The sequence below is a fragment of the Gopherus evgoodei genome, chromosome 1 (genome assembly GCF_007399415.2).
Source record: "Gopherus evgoodei ecotype Sinaloan lineage chromosome 1, rGopEvg1_v1.p, whole genome shotgun sequence".
Taxonomy (NCBI): domain Eukaryota; kingdom Metazoa; phylum Chordata; order Testudines; family Testudinidae; genus Gopherus; species Gopherus evgoodei.
Window position 1 is genome coordinate 354,209,282 of NC_044322.1, and position 13,242 is coordinate 354,222,523.

The 13,242-nt window shown below is 39.0% G+C and overlaps 1 protein-coding gene across 4 annotated transcripts in view; it reads left to right on the forward strand.

The window, feature by feature from the left end:
• USP6NL (USP6 N-terminal like) overlaps positions 1 to 6,030 on the forward strand; it is a 214,838-nt gene extending 208,808 nt beyond the window's left edge. For all 4 annotated transcript variants that reach the window (XM_030569272.1, XM_030569182.1, XM_030569096.1 and 1 more), the window contains one exon: positions 2,017 to 6,030. In XM_030569272.1, coding sequence (XP_030425132.1) covers positions 2,017 to 3,464 — 1,448 coding nt within the window. In that variant the 3' untranslated portion in view covers positions 3,465 to 6,030. The remainder of the gene's footprint in view (positions 1 to 2,016) is intronic.
• Positions 6,031 to 13,242: the final 7,212 nt, after the last annotated feature.

The window sequence follows — 13,242 nt, forward strand, 5'->3', positions numbered from 1 at the left end:
ATATGAAAGAAATTGCTGTGCGTAAGTAGGGAAGCTACAGTTTTATGAGGTGTGGAAATAAGACTTATTTACCAGTATTAATTTAGAATGGGAAAATAGCTCTGACTGCTGAAAGGAGAGAGTAATTTGAACAGAAACGTTGATATAAATAGTCATATGGGCATTATCAGACAGGCTGTATAGCTGTCATTTCTCGGTTTATAATTAAGTCTTTTACATGGTTGCAGTCTGGAATATAGTGTCCCCTTAAGAGACTGACATTTAAACATTGAATGATGTAGGATATGTTGTGCTCATAACCAAAAGAGAACTCTCCACTTATATGCTGCTCTTAAGTAAATGCTGTTGTCTTTTACTGCCATCTTTGTCAGAACAAGCAGCAAAGAATCCTATGGCACCTTATAGACTAACAGACGTTATTCACCCACGAAAGCTCATGCTCCAAAACGTCTGTTAGTCTATAAGGTGACACAGGATTCTTTGCTGTTTTTACAGATCCAGACTAACACGGCTACCCTCTGATACTTGTCAGAACAGAAATATTAGTGTTTCCATTTAGCATTCAAATTCTGTGATGATGGGGACCTTAGTAGTACCTAGATATTTAAATAAATTCTCTTCTTACTACAATGACCATAAAAAGAACTGAATTTAAAAAATGAAAGTGATAAGCATAATCTTTTAGCTATACTGTACATATTTAATAGGGTCATTATGAAAAGAGGCTGACTGGCTGACAAAGCATTTAAGTGTAACTATCTAATGTAACCATTAGTCAGTTTTAGTGAACTTACTGTTCAGTGTTTAACAAAAAATCTATGTTTAAAAAATAGAAGCTCTTGCATACTTTGAATGCGTAGCTACACTGGGAACCCATTTTTCTTGTGTTTTGAAGTCTCTTGGCTTTGTGTTTCACCTTGCATGGTATAGTTGTCTAGACTAACTGCACAGCTGATTGCATACTTTGTTAGTATAAGTTAAGAAACAAGCATTTGTATGCTAGATTTATTTCTCATTCCTCTGGGGTCATTAGTGTGTGTGTGTGTGTGAGAGAGAGAGAGAGAGAGCGAGCTTCAAAAATTTGCCAGACAGCTGCAAGCCAGTGGCCTAAACCTAATAGGCATATTTCAATAAGGAAGAAGTATGAGCTCAAGGATAATGGCCTTGTGAGAAACCCAGCAGCTCACCTTCAGCTGCTGAGAAGGAGTATGGGACTGGGATTCTTAACAGGGTTTTGTCCCTCAACCCCTGTTATGGACTCAATGTAGAAGATCACTAATAAAATTGAAATCTTCCTTCTCTATCTATCTTCTGGAAGGTAGAAACAGCTATCACTTTCCCCTTCCTCCAGAGCCTCATAACTACTTCGGTAGAATGGGACTTCTTAATCTACTCCTGCACACAAGGTTTTTGTGGGGGTGAAGAGAGTCCCCTCCATGAAGACGCCAGTACTCCACTGCTAATTGCTTTCCCAAGCAGCAGTAATGTAAAAATGACATGACATTTCTCAGTTGCACTTCTTTCCACAATTTTCAGTGTAACAGTGGTAAAACAGACCCGGATCTTGTTAATTGTACTCTAGTGCTTGGGCAACTCTGAGCAGCAGGATAGCTGCTGCTGACTCATGAAGACAATCAATGCAGTATTGAGTGCATATTTAGTTCTACTAGTATCTTTGCAACTGTAAAAGATAGGAATTTAGACAAAGTGTACCTAAAGTCATATTTAGGAACTTAAATAAGTGGTCTGATTTTCAGAGCTGATAAACTCCTGTCAAAGATATATAAAATATGTATCATGTCCTTTAAATATATATGGACATTATATATTGACCAGAAAAAAAAAACCCTAGCTCCAAATATAACTGAATTTTGGGTCTGAGATCTAAATCCAGAGTTGAATTTGGTTGTCTAGACTTTTGTCTTTTATGTATTTTGTGTGTGTGTGTAAGTGTTTAACACACATGCAGAGTTCCATATGAAGAAACTTCAGTTTACTTTATTACTTATTTTTTAGGTAAAGAAGATGAATTTCCAAAGAAGCCGTTGGGACAAATTCCATTGGAACCTCAGCCTGCCATGCTTAATCTTACTCATATGCTCAATGGACAGAGCAACACTAGTATTTCAAGAACACAGACAAGAAGAAGGACAGAAAGGAGACTATCTCCTGAAAAAGTACAAGAAGATTCACCAAATAACCGAAGAATTAATTCACTGGAAAAGAAGCCTTCTTTAAAACAACAAAAGCCTGGACCAGTAGTCCGGAGTGAGCTATCTAAGAATGACGTAGATATCAGAAAAAAGCCTCAGTCAACAGTACAAGACAGTTCTAGACAATATAACAATGCAGCTGCTAACCAAAATTCTAATGCTACTTCAGAAACAAGAAGGGAATTTGTACCTAAATGGAATAAACCTTCAGATATCAAAGTTATTGAAAAGACTACAAAACTTACCGTGCAGGTAAAAGGTAGGTCAGTAAACCATGCTATTTCAGGCACGCCACCAAGTCCTGGTGAGCCACAGCCATTGAATGTAAAGCAAAATATATGGGGTTTGGATGCTGATGAAGGTAAGCGAGAGTCTAACGCATCGCAATATGACAATATTCCAGGTGTTGACCATGAGAATGAGAATCCTGTTGAGGAGATGCTAGAAAGAGCTCATCCGCAAAGTCCCAGGAATGTAACATACTCTACTAGTCCTAGAAAGCAAAGTGCAAAAATTCCTGGCCCACTAAAAATATCCAACAATTATGCCGTCAGTTCCCAATTGAGAAGCCCAAGATATTCATCTCAGTCTGATGGGTCAGATCACAGATCAAATGTTAAACAGCCACCACCGTCTTATAGTAACCCACCTGTGTACCATGGAAACACTCCAAAGCATGCCTCCAGCTCAATTAGTGTAAGTTTTGTACCTTCACAGTATAATCATGGGAACCGAACCAATACTTCTGGTAGACCATATGGTTCTATCTTTTCAACAGATATTTCTCCAGATAAACCACATATGAACTCTTATCCTGCCAATCGTCAAAATGCTATTTCTCCACCTTCTAGTCGAATAGAAGTCTTACCTGTTGATGCCTATCCTGGCAACTCTAGATCACCCTCAGGTTTCAAATTTATAATTCCTCCAGTGGATTATTTGCCAGACAACAGAAAGAGGCCGGATGCTGCTTATATGTATAGACATGAGATATATAGGCAGCCCTGGAACCAAGAGGCTAACCAAAGCCACTTGGGCAACTTACAGAAGTATGCAGCCTGTCAGCCAACACCTATTCAGGACCATAATCTTCCAACTGTTTCTGTGGATAGTCCAATAAGATATAGGACTTCACCAACCTTGGAAGAACATGGTTCAGCACAATATCAATATTCAGACCCACCAGCCCCTGCCCAGCACTACAGAAACCAAAATGATAGGATGTCTATGCATGAATCAGTGCTTCTGTGAGAATCAATCAATGCTAACTAAAAAGCAAGAACTGAAACCTTTAGATATATATTGCTGTGTTTATAATTGTCCAAGTCAGTATTTTATACAGAATGTGGGCAGTTCATGCAATTCTCTGATAAAGTAATAACATTATTTCAAAGCCGTTTTAAACTTTGGCTGAAAAGTAGCTGAGCTTTTAAACTTGCATTGAACCTATTGAAAGGGATCTGATTCATATAAACATAGCAATAGCAGTAGAGTCATCTGCAAAATGTATCTAACACTACCATGTTTCTGAAATTTAAATAATTTGCACAGAGCTATGATCTTTCTGCCTAGCAACTGTAACACATTTGCAAGCCGTATTTTGACTGACATTACAATGCAGTAAGTGTGCTTGTGCAAATACACAAACATGTACCTGGAGAAGAACTAAAGAGGCTAAAACGTAGATGCATTTACTCTTGGGCTAGGTTAGTGAAGTATTTTATTTTAGTTTAATTATTTTCTTCATAATTTATTTGATAAATGACCCATTCATTTTGGATGGCCTTTCCTGTCTTTATATACAAACTGCCTCAGTAACCCAGGATCTGATTGAAGTTGGAGAGATGCTCTGGGTTGTTAATGTAATCTTACATGGGATGCTATTTCCCAGTTAATCTCCATTCCTTTGGCTGCTATCTTGCCTTTCCCTCAGCCAGAAGGAACAGACAAGCAAAACCATGGAGCCAAAAAGAGCGTTGCTCTGATCTGGCTGACAAATGGTGCTTAAAATCAGGGCAGTCTGAGTGTAGCAAGACTTTAGGGTATGGATGAACTTTCAGCACGGAATCTGTACCTTTGTACCCAAATGCAATGTTGCAAAGCAATGCTTTTTGTTCCCATATAAGTCCTCTGAATTATTTGAGCACACTGTATACAATGCTAGAAGCAGAAGTGGTGCTGCATTCTCACAGCATGCAGCCTTACCATGGGGTCTAACTTAGCAAACCAGTCATAGTGTGAGCTACTGGATTGCCAAACAGACCTCTTACTGGTATAAGAGTATTGCCAGTCACTTGAAACTTAGGGGCCGAACATGGGGGTTGTGTAGCTATTTTCACCCTCTGTGTGCAGTGTAGGGTTGCCAACCCTCCAGGATTGTCATGGAGTCTCCAGGAGTTAAAGATTAATCTTCAATTAAAGACTGTCATCTAATGAAACCTCCAGGAATACATCCAACCAAAATTGGCAACCATAGTGCTATACAAATGCGTTCAATGACATGTTTTGCTTTTGCCATCCTTTTTCCAGAAAGCAATAGGTTCATGTCCAGGGTTGGGCAAGTGCTGTTGCACTGTCAGGCCGTTGAGAGATTGTGTGATGTGCAACCCTGACTGTTAATAAGAAACTTAATAGACTCTTTGTAATTCAATATTTTTTTAAATTAGTGTTTGCAGCCTTTTGTACTCTACATTCTCCTTGGCTTTCATCCACTGTGAAAAGAAAAAAATGCAGGTTAAGTGGCATACTTGGGGTGCAGTCTTGTGAGCTGCTGAATGTAGGAATTGCCAAGCACTCTGAACTCTCATTGAAGTTAATGAGAGCTGCGGGTGACAGACCTCTTGCAAGACTAAGTCCTTAGAGCTTTTAACCGAAAAGATTTATAACACTTAAATACCAAAACACTGGTAGGTTCTGGGACACTTAAAAATCAGTCTTTGTTTGGGGAGTTTTTTGTCATTTGCATTTTCTTGAGGTGCGTTAGCTGAGTACATTGAACACTAGAAAACAGATAAATTTTTCTTTTAAAAAATGAGCTGTAGTGCCTATTCTTGCTGCAGGTTGGCTGTCTAGGTTTTAAGGTACAGAAGTAAAATGTTTTTCTAAAAATGGAAGTAACATTTAGTATATTTCACACACTACTTTTGTGTATATAATGAGCGGTGTAATTTGTAATGACCTGGGCAGTTTTATATTTTAAAGATTGCGAACTGCAGTGAAGGAACAGTAGCTAAGCATTACACTGAAAAACTCTAAACTGAAATTGAGATGATGAATATTATTTGGGCTTACCTTAGATCTGATTACTTACAGCAGCTTAGCAATGTATGTATATAATGTGGTTAAGTGTAATAATCCCAAAGTTTTAATCATGGTTCTGTGATTCATAATAAATAAAGCTGTACAATTCACTTTGTGCTAGCAGCCTGGGACTGCTCCAAAATATGTATCAACACTAGTAAATACTGTAGATTTTTATATATAAAATATATACACACTATTTTCTTATGTCCTCTGCAACAGTTTTTTAACTGTGTATTCTATTTTGATGTGGTTGCATTTTTAACATGTATAATAATAATAATAATAATAAAATCTATGTTGTTGTGTGTCTTTTTTACCTGTTTGATTATGTTTGTAGGCAAAAGCCATAATTCTGGTCTTCCCAGGATAAACTATTCTTTGTAAAAAATTAATGGTATACTCTTGTGTAATGTATGCCCTATTTAATTTGTCTGTGGTTTCTTTTAGATTGAGCAATATCAATATAATTCTTAAAATGCCTTGTCATTGTTTCAGATGTACCTGCCCCTGGAAATTTCCACTACGTGCATCTGACGAAGTGGGTATTCACCCACGAAAGCTCATGCTCCAAAATGTCTGTTAGTCTATAAGGTGCCACAGGATCCTTTGCTGCTTTTACAGATCCAGACTAACATGGCTACCCCTCTGATAATTGTTTCAGAAGTTACAGCTGATTGATTATAGTCTTCTTCATTGCTAAATCTAGCCCTCAGCAATGGCTTTGGAAATGAGTCTGAACTGTCATTATAACTTTCCTGCCCTATCCCAGTGTTCTCACCCTATATCCGTCAACAGTGGACTTATTGACATGATTGATTAGTAAAATTGTATAGATCTGACTGAAAAATACAATTTTACTCAGGATTTATGTAGCAGTGATCTGTACTGTCCTAAAGGGAAACTGGCACATCATAGTTTGAAGAATAAAAGTCTTATTTATGGGTAAACTTCATCTGCCTATTTAAGGTAAATGTATTGCAAGCATCAAAGAAATTATTCATGTTAGTTACCAAAAAGCTCAATATTACAGGAAACAGTAGGAGACAACTCCATCTATAGCTTACAGTAAGAAACAATTCTGCATTGGCTGGTGTAATGGATTAAATGTCCTGACTGGAGCTTTTCCTTCTCTGCTTTTTATAATTCTAAAACATACAAGCAGTAAATATAGCTCCATAAACAAATTTAGGGCCCATTTTTTCCTTCAGTAATACTGGTGAATTCAGTGGGAGTTGTACCCACACAATTGAGAGCAGAACTGAGCCTTTATGGTAAAAGTAACACTCATCCCAACATCTTTCACAAAAATGAATTTAAAAGTGCAGCACGGATGCTGGGGAGCTTAGCAACTCCTTGGCCATGGCTTCGGAGAGCTGCCTGAATGTTAGTCAAAAACACACCTTTGAAATGAACCACTCAATTCCAAAATTAGATTTGAACAGTAAACAACATCAAAATGTCAAAAAGACAGAACAGCCTAGCGAAGCAGAGAGATAAATCCCTTTGATTCCCTGAGGAACACATGTATGTTTTACAAGAATATTTTTTTTAAAGATTCCTACCCTGAGTTTCACATCCCAGATATGACTTTGAAATTGGACTTGCAAATTATAGATTTTTTTTATCTCCCCCATGAGTCCCATTACACTGCCTGCACAATATATGCCATCACATGCCCACCTTGTCTTTTCCAGCAGTGTGCATTCTGCTGCCAGGATTTCAGTGAGGAAAAGACCCTTTTTATAGTTCTGTAAACATGGCATGCTTATGAAGATCTGTGAATGTGGCATACTTAAAATTTAACAACATTTTAACCTGCGTAGTTTGTCTTAGCATTTTCCTTTTAGGGGATGTTAAGCCGACACACATGCTTTTCAATACACTGTCACAACGAGGCAATAGCTAGATCAGTAACAAAAAATCTGGACCATGATGGCAGTAATTTGAACATGGCCTTTAAAATGGTTGCCACATCTATCAGGTATGAGGAAAGAAACTATTCTGGGGCTTCTTGGTGCTAAAAGGAATTTTTTCTCGGAACAAAGAACCTGAGTTCTCCTGAGTTTCTTGGTCCCTCCACTGCGTCCAGTTGACTAGTTTTGTTTGTACATGTATTGTAATGCATCAACAGAGAACCACTCATGCTTTTTACAGGTACAAAAACTAGAGAGTTTGAATCTTCTGAGAACCAACATTTCATCCTCTGGCTTTTGACACTGATTTTGAAGTTGGTTTGTTCTGCTTATGGTATTTGGGCAGCTGTGCTATACTTCATTTTTCTTTTCTCACTTCATTCTGGTAACCTCCCTTGACCCCTTCTCTGGAGTTTCCTGAACAACTGTGTTCCATTCCTCATCATCTACTGCTATTCATTGGTAATGGCTGTCAAGATGGTTAAGACAACAGAGGTTATCATGTCTCTTCAGCCTTTTCCAGACAATGTCCAAAGCAAAACTGTATTCTGTGCATCGAATGAATTTCTCCACAAGCCTTAATGGTAAAAGTTTATTTAGGGGCACGGTTACATATTACACTGCTCTACAGCCAAAATGCTTCTGAAATAAATGTAGTCCAACTTTACTAATTCTGGGTCACTGAGAACGAAAATGATGCTTAAAATTGTTGATTGGCTGTAGTTTTCAAGATATGCTATTGGGTCAGTATATACGACCATTGACTTGGGAATGGCGGAGGATAAGTGAGTTATAAAGGGAAGGGATCTCAATTTAAACCAGAAATTACTAAAATACATCTTTGACTGGATCTATGACTAAATCTATGACTGGGTTTGGACAGTACTTGCTTTTTAGGCAAAACAATGAATGCTGCAATCTGAAGTTGGTATTGCGTCATACATGATATGAATTGCATCATGTTATTCCTAGAAGTCATGGATGATGCAATCATAACAAAGCTTTCATCACTCTGCTGAACAAACTGCCCTATATCAGCTCTAGAAATCATACAGTGTCCTGCTCTCTTATTTGTCAGTGTTTTATTTTGCAAAGGGACACATTTCTGTTTAACCAATGTGAGCAGAGATGCCTCGTACTTGTGTGAAGAGTGCAGATAACTTCTGCTATGTTTGTGGTGAAGTGACTTTTGCATCACAAAAGCGCAGTATAACCACTATGTTTAAGAAAGCCTATCACCTTTATTTTGGCTGCAGAATTGGAGATCAGGACAAGAGGTGGGCCCCACACATATGCTGCAACACTTGTGCAACAAATCTTGGCCAGTGGTTGAACAGGAAAAGGAAATCTCTGCCTTTTGCAATGCCAATGATTTGGAGAGAGCCAACAGATCATACCAGCAATTGTTACTTCTGCATGGTGCCTCCAGTTGGGAAAGGTGAAAGAAGAAAAGGTGGACTGTGCATTATCCAAACATTCCATCAGCTATACGCCCAGTACTCCACGGAGAAGGACTGCCGGTTCCTGATGCGCCAGAATCATTCTCACTTGAGTCAGACGAGGAAGAGGATGAAACTTCTGGTCCTGAACCATCAATGTCACAGGACCCACATTTTCTCCCATCCTCCTCCTCTGAACCACACCTCATAACACAAGGTGAACTGAATGACCTTGTCAGGGATTTGGAACTACCCAAGAGTAAGGCAGAGCTGTTGGGCTCCATATTACAGCAGTGGAATCTCCTGGCAGGCTATCAGGGCAAATGGAGCCCATCAATGCTTGCAGACTATTGCTGGACAGTGACAAGAGATGCTCCATTTAATGAATACAAGAGACAAGCCAAGAAGCTCCGAGTAGACACTGAATAGGACTAAACTATGTACATAATAGTTTTTTACCTTTTGTTTCATAATAAATTTTATTTATATAACCCTTTTGCTGATTTTTAAAGTGTTACATAAACAGGACAGGTGAAATATTATCATGTAAAGCAACCATAAACACATGAAAAAACCTAGGTTTACAATTTATGATTAAAACTCTACGATCTACACAATATACATAGACATAAGATGTAAAAACTTAAATATCTTAGAAACAGTAGCCAATCAGTTGTTTTAATTGTCATATTTGAATTCAGCACATCAAAATACATAATAAATATCACATTTTATCTCTGAAGCAGACGACTTCTCAAAAATTGTAGACCAGTGTTATACATATTCTAAGCCTCTTGTGGAAACTTTTTTTCAAGGGGTTTTTAAAGGCTTTCTTAAGTGTATGTGAGTAAGAGAGAGTGATATATTACTGCTGATCTCTGAAGATGGTCACACTTCAAGAATACAAAAGGAGTAGGGACAAATTCTTTCTTGGATATATATGCATATTTCCCTTCACCACTCCACTTATTGTCTGTCTCCTTTTTCTGCCTCCCTCTCTCGCCACTTCAGCTCTGACTGTGGTGCTGATCTGTCTGCTTGCTTTGTCCAAGAACTCTTTTAGAACAATGGCTAAAATGATACTGCATGGGGAGACAACACATTGGAGGTGAGATTGAAGTTATGGAAACTGCTAAGGATATTATCTGAGTCTCTCCCTCCATATTTAACAATGCAGGTGCAATTCAGAAGGAGACTCTACTAGATAAAAGGTATGTCAGCCTTCTTAATGGATAGTAAGATATTCAGCATAGTCTGAATTTGCACACCTTTTCTTTTGGGAAGATGTGTTCAAGGTAATTATGAACAGGTGTCTTCCCCACCATGCTTCAAACGCAGTCAACATGATGGTTATTTTTATTCACAAAAAGAACTCCAAATTCAATGAGACAAAATCCAGGTCAAGCCCATGCTTGTCTATTCCTGGCGTTTCCTCCCAAGGGCTGTTCGGCCCACACCCTCGATCCTCTATTTTAAGAGCCACATCCACCTCTGCTAGTAGTTAATGAGCCATCTGCAATGGTTTAATCAGAAAACCACACTTCAACATTTTCCATCACCACCACCTACTAGGTAGAGAGGGGCTTTGAGGCAAACAGCCACCCTGTTATACGAACCTTGTAACTGTGGATCCAGCACAAGCGGAATGGACTCTTAGTGAAGATTATGCCCGAGTACCTCCAATAATTTGAGTTTTGATCATAAGTTGTAAAGAAGATGGCCTGAATTTTCAAAAGTGACTAGCAATTCTTGGTTGCATTCAACTTTTGGGAGCCCAACTGGAGACACCTTCTGGGGACTTGTTTTTCATAACATGCTGAGCACCTACCTTCTGAAATCAGGCACCCTGATGTGCAGGATCATTCACTTAAAAAAAAAATAAAAATTGGGCAGTACAGAATTCTCCCATTGACCTAGCACTGTCTACACCAGGGGTTAGTTGGCTTAATTGCATCACTCTGGTGTGGATTTTTCACACCCCTGAGTTTCACTTACACCAACCTAATTTCCTAGTGTAGATCAGGCTTAAGTCAGCAGTGTCTGGCGTAACAAATGTGTGCATAGTAAAGGTTTTCTATATCAAACGGAACAGCATAGGTTTTCAGGTTAAAATCCATCAGCTCGAAACTTCCTTGAAAGCCACAAATTAACTCCTCTGTAAAGAAACTAAGGGATTTTCTACACTACCACGCAGGATCAATCTAAGATACGCAACTTCTGCTACATGAATAGCGTAGCTAAAGTTTACGTACTTAGATCTACTTACCGTGGTGTCTTCACTGCGGTAAGTCGACAGCTGATGCTCTCCCATTGACTCCGCTTGCACTTATTCTAGTGGAGTACCAGAGTCAAAGGGAGAGCGCTCAGTGGTTGACTTATTGCATCTCTACTAGATGCGATAAATCGCCCCCCCGCTGGATCGATCGCTGTCCACCGATGCATTGAGTAGTGTAGACAAGCCCTAATTGTGTTACAGCAGATTAACCTGACACCAACTAATTAGGCAAACACTCCAGACACTAGATTTAGTGCTTCCTTTCAAGTTCAAGCTTCTTGTCCTAACTTTGGATGCCCTTCACAACTCTGCCCCTTTCAATCATTTGTCTGCCTGCCTTGTTCCATCAGTTCTACCACTGCTGCCAGACCTGACCTGCGCACCTGTCTGTCACTCCAACAAATGTCTTCTCTCTAGCTTCTGGATTATTACCTTTTCCATGACGCATCCTGCCTGCATTGAGCCATAGTACTACCTTGAAGCTCCTCCTCAAAACCCACTTCTGCTACTGACTACAAGAAATCAGCCAATCTGCAACGGCTGGGTTGAGGGGCAGTTGGGGAAAGTAAATTTCTTTAGGTGATTATCAAAAAAACCAAAATGTATACACGAATATAAACATGTATTAATGGCTGCTTGAAAATACATAAAGTTAATGGTTTCCATCTTCCCCACCTCTTCATGTGTTGCTTGTCATCAAAGGCTATGGATCTTGTAGAGACTTGAGCACCTGCTTGATTTTGTACACTGTGAGCAGTCCCATTGTCTGATCTGTGTATGGTTTTGTATAATCAAGGCCTTGGGTTGTAAGATTTTTGGGTCAGGGACCTTGTCTACCTTTTTGTGTTTATATAGTAACTGGCACAGTGGCTGGGGGGCGGGGGCAATCGTGACTGGGATAAACCAGGCACATTGCCACTGTGGAAATATTTAAGTAGCCGCAAGCTCAGCAGGAGATAAATAGCCTATTTTAGCTGTAGAGTAGGAAATTCATTGCTAGAGTAATTAATTTGCAATTAAGGGCGTTCATCCTCTCTTCATAATTGTACCTAAACCTTTGTTGCTATAAAACATCATATTGTTACATTGCACACGATTACAAAATGCGTTAATAGCAACATCATCTGGTGCTCTTTCTCTGCAGCCAAACTACTAAGCTGGTAACTTAAGTTTCACTTCCAGCAATTGTTTTACCAGGATTGCCCAATGAGAGTTGAAAACACTATCTTCATAAACAATCAGACGAGTCCCTTGTCCCTTGTAAGCATTCATGGCTGTTCAGATAGTAAATTTTGTTTTTTATGGAAAGGCACAAAGAGGTATTCAGTTTTAATCACTTCTTTCCTCCACCGCCCCTCCTTGGACAGTCCCAAGTTTTGCCAAGGCATTAATAGGAAGGGTAAAACTGCTGTTGAATGCTGCATAATCCCTCCATCATTTTAACTTTCACAGGCTCTAAAATTGCTGAAACTTGTACTGTTCTGTTCTTCTGTGCTCCTAATGGAATAAAATTCTGCCAGAAGGAATTATGGAGAGGAAGAAAAGAATTTAAGAATCTAAATAACTTTATAAAAGAGCTTGTATCAGATGACTATTACAATCATAGAAATGTAGACTGGAAGGGACCTCAATAAGTCATCGAGTGCAGCCCCCGTGCAGTGAGGCAGGGCTAAGTATTATCTAGACCATCCCTGACTTGGTGTTTGTCTAACCTGTTGTTAAAAATCTTCCATGAGAGAGATTCCACAACCTCCCTAGGTAATTTGTTCCAGTGCTTAACTACCCTGACAGGAAGCTTTTCCTAATAACTAACCTAAATCTCCCTTGCTGCAAATTAAGTCTATTACTACTTGTTTTCCTTTTCCACTGAGGACAGGACAATGTATCATCCTCTTTCTAGCATCCTTTTCCGTACTTGAAGACTGTTGTCATGTCCCCCCTCTCAGTCTTCTCTTCTTCACACTAAACAAACCAGTTTAAAAAAAAATTCTCATCGGTCATGTGTTTTAGAACTTAAATCATTTTTGTTGCTCTCCTCTGGACTTTCTCCAATTTGTCCACATGTTTCCTGAAGTGTGGTGCCCAGAACTGGACACAAT